The following is a 16,431-nucleotide window of genomic DNA, read 5'->3' on the forward strand; positions in this document are numbered from 1 at the left end:
CGGCTTGATCTCCCTGCCTTTGTCAGCCAAAGTGGCAGGATTTCCCTAATTGCCACCGCCGTTTAAATAGAGACACTGCGGATCTGCCTCTGTTCAGCTCTGCTAATCCCTCGGCTGGCACTGCTTGCCTCGCCGCAGCTTTCCGAGCTGCCCGCCACCCGCGGGGACCCTGCCCACCTCCTCCTGTCCCCAACACCCGGTGAGGTGTTACTGGTGTTCTCCAGGTGGGAAACCGGGAGCCAAATGGCATGCCAGTAAGGCTGGGTGTCTGCAGCCTGCAGGCGGAACGCGGGCTACTTCTGCTGGTGGGTTTCCCTGCGTGATGAATCTTTATTTGCATACAGTGTTCTTAATGGGGCTGTAACGGGGTGTGTAAGGTGAGGCAATGCTGAAACATATTTTTAACTCCTGTGCAAACAGCTCGGTGCCTAATGAGGCAGGCCCACAGCCCTCTGCGACAAGGAACTGCTTGAGGAGCTTTGCCTTGGGCACCTGCCTGTGTGCCCTCTGCTCGGCCTCTGCGTCCTCCTCCAGGATTTGGCTCGGCCTCTGCGTCCTCCTCCAGGATTTGGCTGGGGCTCCTGGGAGAGGTGGGAGAAACCAGCCAGGTTCTGGGGCAGGCAGGAGCAACATGAAGCTTTCCCTGACCTGTGTGGCTTCCTTTCATGGCCACATGTTTCAGGTGGAGCTGTCTGCCCGCCTGGCTGTGCTGGTGTGGTTGCAGATGCTGGCCCAGCTCGGAGAAGCAGCTTGCCATCAGGCCAAGCCAAATGCAGCTGAGGGAGCGCTGCCCATTTCAAGGTCTGGGATAATGAGTAATGCTCCGTGCTGGGGGGAGCTGGAAATTGCAGCCTTTGGTGAAATACCAGAATTCCTCCCGAATTAGCTACGTTAGGGAGAGCAAATCCAAGCCCTCCCAGTTCTGCTTACATTCCTGCCTTGCTTTCCTCTCCTCCCGACTGGGTTTAGTGACCATTTTCTCTCAAGTGCTACTTGCTGCCATCCATATTTACACGCAGTAAGTAAGTTTGTACTCCCTAGTTTCATCTCAAACACCAGGCCTCTGTTTTGGGACGCCGTCTCCCACCCCACACCCTGCAGACGCAGCCAAGCCCCAGGCCCAGCCTTCACCCTGCCATGTGGGGTGCTCAGGGGACCAGATGTGCCCGGAGCACCGCCACAGGCAGCGCTCACAGCTGCAGGGCGCTGCTGTGTGAGGCGGTGGGAGAGGTTTCATCCAGGCTGACCAAAAAAAAAAAATCACTGGGCTCCTTCCACGGCGGTAACAATCCGGCTCTGTGCCTGGGAGGAGCCGTGGAGCCTCAGTGAATTAAAGGGGGAAAACACTGGGCTTTATTCATTGCCCCCCTCTCTCCCCTGAGCTCGGCACAATCCTCCCTTCGCAGGAGACGCAGGCCAGCATGCCATGTCAGCACATAACACAAAGAGCTCTCAGTCCGCGAGGAGCTGGAATCGCAGCAGAAGGATTTTTAACGCTTTAAATGATGGTTCAGGGCTGGAAGGGACGTTGGGGTTGAACCCGGGCACTCCCCACAGCACCAGCATGCGCTTCACAACCCCGCTACCTTCCCCAAGCCTCCTGCGGGGGAATTTGTGTCTCCTCCTGCGTCCTGTCGCCCTGTCGAGGAGCATTTATTTTTTGCTGAGGCCGTGGGGCTGAAATACCACCGTGAGCCCATACACCTGCTCTTAAGCTGTGGGAACTCCCACTCAGCCCAGAGCCAGCCTCTGGCAGTGAAAGCCATTTTCGGTTCTCGCTGGCCCCTACCCAGCAGCTGCCTCCACCCTGCGCGGGAAGGGCACGAAAACGCCGGGCTGCCTCTGCTCGGGGGCATTTCGGGTGGGCCACCAGCCCTGACTGAGGCTCCAGAGCCACCTCAAGGGGACCGTGAGGCGATGGGGACAGCGCTGTCCCCTGGGTGCTGCCCAGAGGGTGACATCCCGAGGGCGTGTGGTGCTTCGTGCACATTTTGTGAGGGCGCGTGCCTGCTGCTGCAGCACTTATGGGAGAATTTGTCAGTGTTCAGGACTTTTTGGGGCCACCCCACAGAGGCAGCGCCTCAGCGGGCGGACCTGGTCCTCCATCCCTGTCACTGTCCCTGTGTTGTGACCCTGTGTTGTGTCCCTATCCCTGTCACTATCCATGTTCCTGTCACTATCCGTGTTCCTATCCCTATCTGTGTCCTTATATGTGTCCCTATCCCTGTCCATGTCCCTGTCCTCACCCCCCCCTTGCCCATCCCCACCCCGCCGCCATTTTGTGCCCTCACCCCCCCACCCAACGGGCGCGCGCCCCCTGGCGGCGAGGGGGCGTGGCCAGGCGGGAGGGGGCGTGGCTCGCGAGGCGGGGGGCGTGGCTAAAGGCAGCGGGGGCGGCGCGGCGCGGCCGTCTCCCTCCGCCGCGCGCCATCGGCGGGGTCGGGCGGGTGCTGCGGCGGCGGTGGCGGCGGGATCCTTCCGCGCCGTGCCGAGCCGTGCGGGTCCGGCCGTGGCCATGGCCCCCGGAGCGGGGCCGGCGCTCGCCGCCCTCCTCGGCACGGTGCTGGCCGTGCTCAGCCGCGCCGAGCCGGCGGCCGGTGAGTCCCGAGGGAACGGGAGAAGGGGTCCCGGGGGCGGGGGAGGAGCGGCGGGGGGCGGGTGGGGTCCCCCCGGTGTCCCCTCGATGTCCCCTCGATGTCCCCTCGGTGTCCCCTCGGTGTCCCCAAGGGCTCCTCGGGGCTGGTGGCGGCGGTGGTGGCGGCGCGGTGCTGGGGTGGGTGGGTGTGAGGGCTGCGCGGAAAACCCAGCCGAAATCTTTAAAAAACAACAACAAAAAAAAAGCAATTTCCTGCACGCGATTTGCCCGGGTTTGCCCCAAAAAGGAGCGCAGGGCTCAGGCTGTGCCTGGCGTGCAGCTGGGCTCTGCAGGCCGGCAGGAGGGCGAGTGGTTGGATTTTGGGGCAAGGCAAAATCCCAGATTTATCTCTTCTTCGAGCCGTGCCTCGGTGCTGGCGGCCCCCGGCTCCTCGTGCTGCACGGTGCCCGCCCGAGCTCTGCCCCTACCGAGGGGCTTCGTGGCACCGTGCTGGGGTTTTCCCCCTTTGCTGGAGGAGCGGTGGCTGTAAGAGGTGGCAAACCCACGCTGGAGACACCCCTGCTGCTCCCCAGCCTCTGGCCCAAGCGCTGGGAGCGGAGCCGTGGCCTGAATGAATGAAAGGTGAAGTCACCCAAAGGTGTCCGCAGGTGCACGTCCCGCTCTCCCGGTGCTTCTGGCACAAGGAGCGGCAGGTATCTGATGTCAGCCCTCTTGGTCAACACCGAGGAGGCTCCTGGATGTGCTCAGCGCCGTGGGTGCCAGCCCAGCGCTGCGGCAACTTGCTTTTCCAGTCCAGCTTCTCCTGGGGGTGTCCAAGCCTGCAGTCGGAGCTGCAGTAAGCCGGGGTGGGGCGGGAACACCTGCGCTTTTGGTGAGGACACTTTCCTGCTAATTACTGTTAATGGCAGTGATTTGTTCCCCGTGGGATCAGATGGAAGGAGTGAAGCAGGAATCCTGGTGAAGCCCACCCTAATTACCCACCTTCGCTCTTAACCTTGTCGCTGGCGGAGTGAAAGATTTGATTTACACCAAGCCCAGTTTCACCCAGTAGTAGTTGGGCATCCACCCTCGTTTCTAATAAACTGCCGTGGACCTTGAGGTTGAGAGCACCCCAAAGGCAGCGCCTCCACGTGGAGCACGCTTTGGGATGCTTGCAAGACTCCCTAGATGACGCTGACAGCGCTGGCCTGCTCGGTGCCATAGGGGCTTGCTGAGCAGCAAGTTTTACTTGATCTTTTGAAGGTGTTCCTGTAGCAAATGGGTTCTGATCAAAGATGCTGATTTAGACTTTCAGAAGGGAGCGTGATTAACATCTGGCTCGCTCACATCGCTTCCTGCAGGGCATTACTTAGTCAGCGTGGCATTACGTGAAGGTGCTCTTGCTGATGTTCTCAAGACCTGAATCCTTGGGAAAAGAGGGCTCGTGCCTCTGGCTGCCTTTGGCACTCTCCAAATAGATGGATTGGTGTTGTTTTGCCTCCTTCGTTGCCTCCCACGGTGATTCCTATTATTTTAGGTGTCTCGCTGCTGTTACCATAAGCTGCTATTTCCCTTCAACGTGATCCCGTCCCGCTCGGCCTCTCCCATTTTCGCAAACCCTGCCTGGGTTGTGAAAGGCATTGGAGCCTTTGGGCTGGATGTGGCCATCGAAATGTTGTCGTAATGGTCTGGGCGGGTGGGATTTGGACCTGCGTCCTTTCTGGAACTGGGAGTAGATGAGGCAGAGCAGCAGGACGCTGACAGCTTGTTTCTTCTGGGCTTGGGAATCTGAGATAACAGGAAAACCGAAGGGTCGGGATCTGCAACTTCAAACTTAAAGGAAACGACGTTGTATTTGTGCTCTTGGCTAATGGCTGCAATGCAAGGAATGATACAGTGATTATTCAATTCTGACCCATTAAGGAAATGTCATCTGTCTTGGAGGGAAAAAAAAAAAACAACTCAAAAAACTCTTCTAAGCATCCGTGCTTAGAAGTCCTTCTGTCGTTTTATTCTTATTTTATATGCATTCATTCTGAAACCATCTCGCCAACAGAAGCCAAGGGCTGTGTCTTGTCAGTGCCCATCCAGAAGAAACAGCGGCCGTATCGTTCTGAGCCCAGTCATCTGAGAGCTGCAGAAATAATCATCCATTCTGTTTAGAAAATAGTCTGTTCCTAGGGCACATGTCCTTTTTTTAGACTGCATGCGGATGAAAAAAGAGCTTTGTATCTCAAAATGACACTGGTGTCTGCTGTTTGTTCCGTGCAGCAAGTCTTAATCTTGTTTCGCTGACATCACCATGGGCTGCGGTGGAAGGACGAGGAATGGCCCCGCATTTCGGCGGGGGCAGGCATTCTTAATGCTCAAATTAATAAAGATTTAGTGCTGGACAATGACGGAAGGCTATGGAGAACACGCAAGCATGGTTTCTGTCTGCCAGATTTCCATAGAAACACCAATACCTCTTCAGCTCTTTAAATGCCTTCACTACATTTTTATTGTTGAAATCTTTTTTTTTTTTTTTTTTTTTTTTTTTTAAACTAAATGTTTTATGTTGCAGCTGTTGATTTTAGGCGTTTTGGCTTTGTCTGGAGAACTGGAAATATGGGAAGGCAAGGAGTAGTAGCTGTGGTGGAAAATAGAATATGTGGTTGGCAGACTTTTAAACCGTTTTACACATTCATCCTGAATTCAATATATGCTATAACTTCAGCTAATCAGTAGCTCTTCAACAGGAAAAGTGTCACACAAATGTTTGAAATGTTAGAAATTAGTCATCTGGCTGCTCCTTGGTGTAAGACCTCAAGGACAGGAAGACTTCAGTTCTACCTGTGAATTTGGGCAGCAGTTCTCAGCACTGCCCTTAAGAGGGCAAATTGGTAGCTTTTGCCAGCTCCTGGATGCTTGAGCTCAAAATAAATAAATAAAATTCTAAACAAAATTTCTTATGGGCTTGTTATTCCAAAATCCACTTACATGTACACTTTCCCATTTTTTTTTTTTACGTTTCTCCTATGGAGTCTGGAGAAGCTGGTGAAGGAAACCAGTTTAGACGCTGGGGTTTTCTCTCTCTCAGGAGCTGCAGGACATTGGCTGAGTTCCTTTGCACTCCTCAGAGCTCTGCTCAGCTCCTCAGATGCTGAGAAAAATTTTATTTCAAGCTTTTGTGATAAAAAACAGTGGCGATCTCGTGATAGTCAGTTTGATTTAGAGCATTTTGACTTTTACAGATGATTTTCATGCAGCATAGACAAGCTTTGTCTTTAACTGCAACCTTCTGCTCAGCTTGTTTAAATCCCCTGAATGATAACATTTTCTAAATCTGAGCTGAATTATTAAGATTTATTGTTTTTTTTCTAGTTCTTTTATCCCTGTGTGGCTGCCATGGGGTGATCTCTACCTTCTCCCTCTGTGTCCCCCTCACTCCCCAGAAAGAAGTTAAATTAATATTTTCAGCTAATTTATTAAAGAGTTCTTCCCCAGTACCTCATCTTATTTGAACAGTAATCTTTCGAGGTTAGTGAATAACATAATGAGCTGTCTCTCCTTTGTGGTTTTCCTCCAAAATTTGGTAATCTTAGGGTATTCTCCATGTTTGTGCAGCATTTAATACTCCTTACCAGCTTTTTGAGTCATCGGTTTCTGCAGTTTACATGGTGCCAGCTGCCACTGTGGAAGAACTTTGCTCCTTGGAAAGGAGCTACCAGTCTTTCTCTGGCACTGTGCTTCCTACTTCAGCATTTTCTTGGCTTCTTCTTTCAAGCCCTTTTTTTCTGAAGGGGATCAGGTGCTGGTTTCCACTCCCCTGGAACTTGGGGCGCCTTGATGGGTAGCGTGGCTGGGGTTTCTGGCCTTGCTGATGCCTGATCTTCCCAAAGTGATTCCCAGAGCATTCTCGTTGCTGTGTATCAGCTGCCTGGTGGCTTTGAATCCTTCTTCTCCTTCCCCATGGTTTGTAATGGGTGATGTTCCAAATGACAGGCTGTTTCTCCTCAATGCCGGTTGTGACAAAACTCACTAAGTACAGAAAGATTATCAAAAACCTCTTGTCCTTCAGTTTTCTTCCAGGTCTCTTAACATTTTTAGTCTGACTCTTCTGTGTGTGAGGTAGGTTGTTTTCAGCCATCTCCCCCAAGACAGCCTCTGCACCTATAGCTGGGTTCCAGCCAAATAATGACAAGTCTAGATCCTTAAGGTATTGAGTTCCTGTAAACTTAATGAAAAACTCATGTGCAGGAAGAAGGGAGCATCCTTCCATGGGGAAAGTGAGCTCAGCCCTGCTGTTAGCTGTCCGGGGGTCTCTGTCAGGAGCTTAGATCCCTGTTTGCAGCAAAGCCCTTGGTCAGAGCCTGCATCTTCAATGCAGGATAATCGGCCACACTTCTCAGAGCTACAGGAAACCAGCTTTGTAATGTCTCTTCCTCGCAGCATTAATTGTTTTGGTATTCAGTGTTTTTATTTCTGCTTGACTTTCTCTGAACTTGTGGGTGAAGAGTTTATTGGCCTTGCTTTCCTTTCAGTGCTTGCTGCAAAGCCCGTGCAGATTTTCTCTGGTTATGGCTCTGTTTCCCTATGGCAGCCTTCTCTCTTAAAAGCTGAATTGTGACACTTACAGCTTCTGATGTTAGACCTTTGTGATTTTTTTCAGTTTTCTAGCCTGGAAGGAGTCTGATTTTTTTTATTATGCAGATAAAGAATAGAAACCAAATCACAACTTTCACATCTTCTTAGCATCCTTAAAGAACAATGAGGCAGAAAAGTAACTTCTTTAACAGTCTCTCTAGCCAAAAAAAGATTAAACCTGGACTCAACTGTTTCCATTTAAATGTGAGCTTTGCTGGATTCAGATGTTCAGAGTCACAGCACTTCTCTGTTTTTGTTTTTCTTCCCTGAGAGTAACACTTTCTGCTTGTGCTTGTTTTATGGCAGCAGCTACCTGTTTTTCCACTCTGGCCTTGGAGAATAGTGGTATGCCGGTATGGTGGAGAGTATTGGTGGGCCTGTTGGATGCAAATTCCAACCTGGTGTTTTATGTGCAGGCATGCTCCAAGGGTTTGTGTGGACTCCAGGCCGGGTCACAGAGCTAATAGCATTCATCTCGGACATGCATAAAGCCCTCATCTGAGAGGCCTTTCAAACTTGGCTAGAATGCTAACTAGAAATTGGATACTTCTATCCCTAAGTGGTGGCCTGCCCACTTTGTGATTAGGGCTTAAGCCAGTCTCTTGATAGTCATGGGGTGTTTTCCCAATACTCCTGCGGCTCTCCCCCAAAGTGCTGGATAAATGGTGAGGCAGCGTGGCGTCCAAAACGTTGCTTCTTGAACTCGGCCTGGGCGAATCCAGGCTCTGTCCATCCTGGTTGTTCTGGCAAGCTGGAGCAAGGCCAGAAATCCAGCAAACAATTCCCCCTTGCTTTTTTTTTTTTCTTTTTTCTTTTAATACAGAAGAGAACAGTCAAAAGCAGTGCTTCAGACCCAGCCTTGGCAGCATACTTTACATGGGTGCGGGAGAAGTGGCCGACTATTTTCTTTTCAAGACAAGAGTGTCCTCTCATGCTGTACACAATAAAATACTTCCAGTTAGCATGGTGGATGTAGCAACACATACTTTTTATGCTGGCTGAGGTAGAAGATGGTTTCTGGTACTATCGACTTTTGAGCACAGCGTGGTAGAGTAGCAGAGAAGTAGCTTTTGGAGTAAGTCATGTTGAAATGCCTTGTTTTTGCATGGATTGTGAAATTGTTGAAGATATCATGAAATACAGGAAGACAGTGCTTTGTGCACAGAAGTGCTAATTTTGTTGTGAGAACTGCAGTCTTCAATTTGCCTTGCGATTTCTCTTTTAAAAGAGAAGTGATCACGTTACTTCTTTAATATTCATTTTAGGGTATTGTTGCATTTACATTAATTTCAGTTTTAGTTGCGTTTCAATGTTCAGTATTTTTTTCATAAGCTGAAAAAGTACAAAAGAGTCATTTTGTCTTTTTTAGGTTTGTTCAGTTCTAGATTTTCATATGAAATGCATACTGCACCCCCCACTCACTGTATCTCTGTTAAAAGATTCGAGGGACTGCTAGTAGTCTAATGACCTGCTAAACAGCAGCTCAAGGCGAAAATAATTTGTCAAAAAACAGGAGAAAATTAATCATTACTTTGCCAAAGCCTCTGTGCTGTATCCGTGCATGGCCTAGCAAGCTATGCTGGAATCACTGAATCGGATCCTTGCTGGAACCCGAAAGCTGTCCCCTTGTTGCTCCCTGCGGTTGTGCTGGCGGCCGGCTTTGGCCAAGTGCTAGTTAAGCTTTTACTACAAGGGTTACAAAATCACCGGGGACGCGGGCACTCCAAGAGGTTACAAAATCCAGTTTGAAAGCCTGGGCACAAAAGAAATAATCCTCTGAGTGTTTGCTTCGCTGGCTTGATGGGCTTAAAAAATAAAAGCTAAAGGGAGGTGAGTGTAGGGAGGTGAGAAGAGCAACTCTCCCTCCCGCTTCTCCAAATTGCGGTGCAGCTCGCTGCGCAGTTCCTCCATTTCCTTGGGGTAACGGAGGTGGCAAGAGGCACCCAAATCATTAAAAGCACCTTTGTGGCTTCTGTTGAATGCGGCATAACTCAATGGTGCTTGCTGAAGCTCATTTTTGCCATGAAAACTGCTGTCCCCGCGGTGTTTGGCCAAAGCAGGCGAAGCCTGAAGGCCTGTGGCTGCTGCTGCTGGATGGGCAGGTGCGAATCCATGGCGGTGCGCTTGGCCACTGCGGGGGGGAATACCATCAGAAAATCTGTGGTAATATTTCTGTCGCCGAGTAACCCTGACCCCAGAGGTTATCTGAAAGGGGCTCGGAGTGGAATTTTGTTCATTTCCTGAGAGCTCTGCAGAGGCAGTGCTGTGGAAGTGCCCTGTGTTCAGAAACCAAGTTAACACGGAACAGGCGTGCCCGTGTTGTGAGGAATATCATTCACCTTTTGGGACAAGCTGGTTTAATTTCACTCTGTCCTGTCAGGACTGTGAATGTGAAACACCCCTGTGTGCCTTGTAGGATATGCTCCAGGTTATTGACAAATAACCCACTGAGCCCCGGGTGGTGGCAGCCGGGCTCTGTTCTGAGCAGCCCAAGAGCTGGGCCCGTCCCTTCAGAGACTTCAGAGACTGTTTGGACCTGTTTTCCCTCCTTTCCCTTACTAAACATATATGGAAAGCTAAATACCTCTCGAGGAAGGAAAAAACATTGTTTAAAAAAAAAAAAAAGAGTAAGCCATCTGCCCGGCAGCAGCAGTAGGTACGCGAGCAGGCAGTTTGAGTGGTTGGATATTTCTCATGCCTCTGGGTGCCTTCAAATTGGCCAAATGCTTTCCCAAATGCAGTGAGGCTGTTGAAATAGGGCATGTAACGTCATGGAAGTGTGTATGGAGGGGCAGGGGACAGGAATGGAGGCTGAGAGGAGTGTGAGACTTATGGGTATGTGGGTAAAGTTAGGATGGGACACAGATCTCCTGATTTCTCCAGCTTTATCCACTGGTTCAGTGCTGTTCAAGTGGCAGACTCTGGTCTAGATGGACTGATTAGATTTTTGTGGCTGTAGAGTGCCCTCTGCTCATGTGGGGTTTCGATGTTTCTTGCCCTTCTGGTTGCTTCAGAACTAGCCACAACTCAGCTTGCTGCTTCAGGCCCTGGCAAAGGGACGAGTGCTTGCTGTGTCACTCCATCTGAATCGATGCCACTACAGTTTCCTGTAAACCTGGAGAAAAATTGATCAGCCCTGAACTGAAGGGAGCTTATAAAAAAACAAAAACCAACATTTTACATGGACAGATATCAATAGGACAATTGGGAATGGCTTTAAACTAAAAGAGGCGAGATTTAGTTTAGAGATTAGGGATAAATTCTTCACTCAGGGTGGTGAGGATCTGGCACAGGCTGCCCAGAGAAGCTGTGGATGCCCCATCTCTGAAATGCTCAAGGCCAGTCTGGATGGGGCTTTGGGCAACCTGGGCTGGTGGGAGGTGTCCCTGCCCATGGCAAGGGGTGGAGCTGGGTGGGCTTTAAGGTCCCTTCCAACCCAAACCGTTCTCTGATTCTGCATCATACATAATGTCTTGTTTAAAATACAGTGCTGAAAATGGCAAGTTTGAGCCTCAGAGTATGTACTCTTTATGAATACCCAAGTCTTTGCTGGAACACTTTAAGGTCTCTTAATGTTTTCATTTATTCTCAGACAGTCCTGACAGAAATCAGAATACCACAACAGTAATGATGTAGCAGCGGATTCTGGATTGCTAGAAACTTATACAAGGGAGCTTATGAGGGACAGATGCCCCTGTTTCAGTGCCAAGCGTCCCTGGAGATAGTAGAAAGGAAAGAGAAACTTTGAGACAAGTTATTGTGAAAGAAGTTTTAGAAATTGTTGCCACTTACTTCAGAGACCTTCATTATAAAATTTTGATCAGGAAGTGGTAACTGTCTGACACTGAAGTCAAAATACGCAAGTGCTGAAGTGATTGTATATAGCTTGCTGAAATTACTGCATGCTTGGCTTTGACGATCTACCTAAAAGAAATTCTGGATGCATTTAGTAGCCTGGTGAACAAATCTGTATTTGATTGTTCCTTCAATCTGTCTCTTTTGATGCTGCCAAAGATTAAATTGAACTATGTGATATTGTCTTTGGTTTTGTTCCAGTCATATAAAATTTTTAGTTAAAGGATTAATTCCGCAAAATATGTTAACGAAACTTTGACTTAACACGTACAGCTACTGAATTGTTTTTTTTTTTTTTTTCCTCCTTTCAGCTTTACAGTGTATGGATGATTCCAAGCCTTGTGTTAATGAGGGAAAGTGCATTCCTTATCAAAATGGTACAGGATACTGCAAGTAAGTTGGCTTAATTTCTATCCATTTTAATTGTCAATGTTCTGTCATTGATAGTCCATAAAAGAAAGGAAATGTGGTTTAAGATTTTCTTATCAGGTGCATTCAGCGTAATAGTTTTAGCAAAGTCTGTGTTTCTTGCTAGTGCATTGGTTCGTCTGTGTTAACTTTTTATAATGTAAGAAATCTAGAGTTCTCATTCATATTCTTGGGTTTGGATTTCAACTATTTGATTTCTTTGCCTTTGAATAGGAAGAGAGGTTAAATCGATAAGAGGTAAGCACAAGTTAAGTCAGAACTTGCTCTCTGTCTTATAGCTTGTGTTAATTTATAAAACATCAGCCCAAAATATTTCCAGATTTTTTTTCGGAACTGCTCTGTGCTTTGAAGAGCGACAGTTCCCTTCCATGTGCTAGAAAGTAACAAACGTGGAAGCTACAAACAAACAAAAAAGCCAAACAAACACATTTATCTTTTTCCTGTAACTGATCTTGGGAAGCCTTGAAACCTGTTGTTAAGGGAGCCTTCACTTTGTCATTGCATGGAAAACTGATCATCATCAAGAGCTTTGGAGGAACATGATGTCTGGAGAATGGTATCCCATCTGTTTAAATGTAGTTCATCTTTTTAACTGCATTATTTAGATTCTTAAAAATGAGGTTATTTTACAAAAAGATAAATCTTCCTTGTTTGGCAGGGCTTGTTTACTACATCTGCAGTAAACGGATTTATTTTCTAAACTGTGTTTACTTCCTCAGTGCAAGTTGTACCGTTTTCTGGCACTCCAAATCCTTTCCTTAGTGCTCACATTCTTTCAAAATCAATGAATTTTGTCATGTTGATTTAGCTCAGCAAACACGTGGCTTGGCTCTTCACTCTCTCCTATACATCCATCTTCCCTAGCTGCACTCATTAGTTCTTTCTGTGAATATGGTGTGCAACACTTGATGTACTTAAACTGCAGCTGTGGCACACAAATCATAATCTAATTTAAGGTTCTCTGCAGTTTCAAATAAATCCCTGATATGCAGAAAGGCCATAAAAAGGCAAATATGTAACTTGTTGTTCCCGTTTTTTTTTTTTTTTTTTGCTGTAACTGCTTCCTAGGCTTTTCCTTTCTGTTGCTTTAGGTTGCTGTCAACAGAAAAAAGCTGCCCTTCTGAAAAAAAAATTGTAACTTTTCCTGCTTTTTCCCATTTTAAGACTGAAACAAGAAATTGTGTGATGTTAGTAGGTCTTTCTGATGAGTATGTAAGTGTGTGACTGTGGAGCCAAAGTATGTGGGTCATGATGAAGGTAATAAACAAGATTGGTATTGATGGTGGTGCTGCTTGTACCTTCCAAAGGACATTTTCTCCAACTTGCATGTTCCTGTTAACCATGCCCTAGACTTTACTTGGTTCATCCGAGCGTTTAACTTTTTTTGGTGTTTGTAGTGTAGTCCAGATCTTCACACATTTCTCTTATCACAGTGGCAGATTTGACCACTCTTAATTTTTTTAGAACATGGAGCTATTTATAAGTCTAATGTTGCTTCCTCCTTTTTGTGCAGGTCTTCATGCAGATCTTAAGCCAACCCCTCCTTCAAATAATGTCTCAGTCCTTCTGCAGGCACCAGAGTAACTGGAAAGGCTGAGAGTACACAGAGATGAGTGTGTCTGTTTTCTAGTTGCGGCTCAAGAACGTTTTTGTCAGAAAGGAAGGAAAAATAGCCCCCAAAAAAAGAAACAACAAACAAGCAACAAACCAAAAAAAGCCCCAAAACCTCAGTTGTGGAGACTTTACCTTTAGCAGGCTGATTCTTAGCATCCTGTTTTGGTTTTAACTTTTTTTTTTTTGTTCCTGCATGATGAGGAACTCTGAATAGGGGAACTTTTTATCTGTTGTAGTAAACTAAATGACTTTCTGAATTTTTGATGCCTGTAAGAGCAGATATGTTTTTTTTTCAGGAAACTGAACGTATTAACAGAGCAAGTGGTTTGGCTTGTAGATCTGCAGGATAGCTCGGTGATTAGCTAAATCTCCACCCCTTCCACTTTTTTCAAGTTTTCTGCAGTACTTCCTTTGCTGGGCAGTAGATTATTACAGTAGGCTCTCTTCCTCTTTCTCTACCTCCTCTCGGCAAAGTTGTTTGTTCTAGCTTGTGGTCAGTCCATCTAGTTAATCTTGCTGTCTGTAAGAAACAAGCGAGCAACTGAAGGAGAACCTGCATCAGAGGTAATCATATGTGGTGAATAAGACATTGGTGACATGAGTGCTGATAAGCAAAACATCTACTCTAAATATTTGGCAAAGCAGTGAGTGGCAGCTTTCTTTGTCAGAAAATTGTGTAGCCTCTGCTCCATTAAAAGAGGGAGGCTTGTTAGCAGAAAACGAGCTGTATTCTGGTGCATCTGGCTTCTGTTGTGGGAACGGCGAGTGTGACCCTTGTAAGGAAATTAGAACTGGATCTTTATCAGATTGCTCTTGCGAGTGCCCTTTAAGTAGCTCAGTTTCCCTGGTGATGCTACGGGCCCATGGCTGTCATTTTGTGGCACTGTTTGATAGTTACTGACCTTCTTTGACCTTGATTTTATATTTAGAAAATTACACATTCTTGTGTTTTGCTTCTTCCAAGGGCAGAAGTTTTACTTGAGAGTTCTTTCTGTGCTCACTTGGAGACTTGTGTGGTGAGCAGGCAGACCTTACTCCAAGGAATGTGGATGTGTCTGCTGTAGAAATAAAAACGTGCTTTAGCAGAATGAGGGGAACCTGTCCTTCAAAGCTTTCTGGGTCCTGTTTGGCAAAAAGCAGTTTCAGTCTGTGGTTTGGCTTGATGTTACACTGCAGTGTGTTGTTTTTTTTCTTTTCCTCAAAGCATCTCTAGGCTGCCTTTTGCACACTGGGGTGTTAAGCTTGAGGGAACCTTCTTGCATACCCTTGTCTCCAGCAGGAGAGTCAGGATAACATCTCGCTGCTTAATGCTAATTGTGAATATCATGGGAAAACCTTTCCTCCTGGGGGATAGTACTGCTATCTTGCAATATTTTTGTGATTGCAGGCAGGCCGAGAAGGTGCGCGTACAGGCAGCTGTTCCAAGTACAAGCAGAGCAGAGATGCTGGCTACGCTGCCTGCTGTTTTCTGAGCACTGCAGGTGGATGTGGTAACTTGGATGGCGATGCTCCTGTGTGCTTGGCATGGGGCAGGACCCTTAAAAAGAGAATATCTTAGCTGGTTTCCCCCTTCTTGGCAGCTGTGACTTCTTCCAGCTTCCCTTCCCTGTGCCCCAGTGACAGGGAGCAGAAGCAAGACTGTGCCAGGGGGAGAAGCAGAAGTAGGAAGGAAGGGAGATGGGGTAGGGGTGCTCCAAGCCTTGGGGAGGAAGCTGGGCCTTGCTACTTCTCATGTTTTATAGGCTTCTAAGATTGGATTTTTGACCTTAGGACTGCTGCACTTTGTATGTGCAGAAGGGATATTGGTACTTAAAAGTACTGTTTTAATGCTAGTGTCTTTTGTTGGGTCCTGATGGTAAAAAGTGCAGTAGTAACCGTGGCTTGTTTGGTAACGTGTTGAAGCAGGCTGATGCCAAAAGGGCTGTGTCCCTCAGCACATCCTTTTCTGCTTGAAGCTGTCAGGGTCTGCGCAGCTCTGTGTTTCCGTGCCTCTCCAGCAAGCAGTCTTTTTTTTTTCTATTCATGTGCTGAAGTTTGTGCATGCTTTTAATTTGCACGGTATGGGTTTTACCTCTTGCGTGCAGCTTGGCAACAGGAGGACCTCAAAGCATGCTAAACTCAGAGGCAGCAAGCATGGCAGTAAGGGGCTTCTACCCAAATTCTACCCCCCCCGAGTAACTTCAGCCCCCCTACCAGGATTTTGACCTACCTGTCTTTCCAGATGGGTTGTCGTAGATCTGAGTTAGAGTTCATTTATGAGGACTTCTGGGACTGATGACAAGATCCTAGTCTAAGACTGTTTCGGGGACTGCAGCAGATATCTTCTCAGGATTGTTCTTGAGGGACTAATCACTCCTAGACCAGTCAATGGGGAATACCCATAGGAGACCTTGTAGCAGGATGAGGTCTGAGAGTTTTCCAGAAGAGGCTAAATGCAAAAGTTGAGAAGTTGTCCCTTTCTGAGAATGGGCTGCCCTTTCCTGTTCCCTTCGGTCTCCTTTTAGAAGTTAAAGGAGGCCCTAGAGACCAGGGCAGAGGAGAAAGGGGAGAGTACATACACTTCCCTGCTTCAAATCTGGGAAGAGCAGTGACTTGAGTCACTGGATCCAAACTTTTTTGTGATTTACCCATGCAGACCAAAAGCTGTTCGGAGCTCAAATGGTTAGAAAACGCTGAACTCAAAGTTGCTCGTTCAGGCTTCAGCTGCTGTTATTCCTTTGTGTACAGCCGAGCTGAATGCCGTAGAAGTGCTTTCTGGGGACTAGAAACAATGGCTGTGTACTGCTTTAAGTGCAGAACGGGGAGGCCGTCCCATCCCATGGTTTGCATTCAAAGCATGACGCATAAATGAGAGCCTTGAGACATGGGAAGGAACGCTTACAAAGCTAACCAGAGGATCCTGTTCTCCCTCCTGAGAGGAGGTGTAGGTGTGGGAGTCGGAACCCGGGAGCCAGAGGGAAGTCTGGTTAAAATCTGTAGCAAAATAGTTGAGACCCTTCTCACGTTAGTCATCAGGCTGCGTTTTTTTCCCCGCCGTGGAGGCATCTCCCAATCAAAGCCAGGGAGTCTTGGGCTGATGGGGGTAGAAGCGAGCCTGCGAGGAAATTCTTCCCCTCGCGCTCTAAAGTAAAACCATCTGCTTCCTTCTGTGCATCTCCAGATGATATCACTGGGCCCGAATAGGAAACTCCCATGAAAGTGGAACATCTGGTAGACTGGTTAAAACGGCCTATAAGGTGCATTTGAAGGGATTATTCTGACGAGTGTGCGCAGGGAAATAGGGTATGGCAGGTGAGGAGGTTTTTTCCAGCAGAACAGACGTATTTTCCAGC

General features: G+C 47.8%; 1 protein-coding gene across 1 annotated transcript in view; it reads left to right on the plus strand.

The window, feature by feature from the left end:
- Positions 1-2,394: 2,394 nt before the first annotated feature.
- The window catches only part of NOTCH2 (notch receptor 2), an 84,614-nt gene continuing 70,577 nt past the window's right edge, over positions 2,395-16,431 (plus strand). The window contains exons 1-2 of the mRNA XM_038182661.2: positions 2,395-2,597; positions 11,368-11,449. Coding sequence (XP_038038589.2) covers positions 2,516-2,597; positions 11,368-11,449 — 164 coding nt within the window. The 5' untranslated portion in view covers positions 2,395-2,515. The remainder of the gene's footprint in view (positions 2,598-11,367; positions 11,450-16,431) is intronic.

Source organism: Anas platyrhynchos, chromosome 8 (assembly GCF_047663525.1).
Source record: "Anas platyrhynchos isolate ZD024472 breed Pekin duck chromosome 8, IASCAAS_PekinDuck_T2T, whole genome shotgun sequence".
NCBI lineage: Eukaryota > Metazoa > Chordata > Aves > Anseriformes > Anatidae > Anas > Anas platyrhynchos.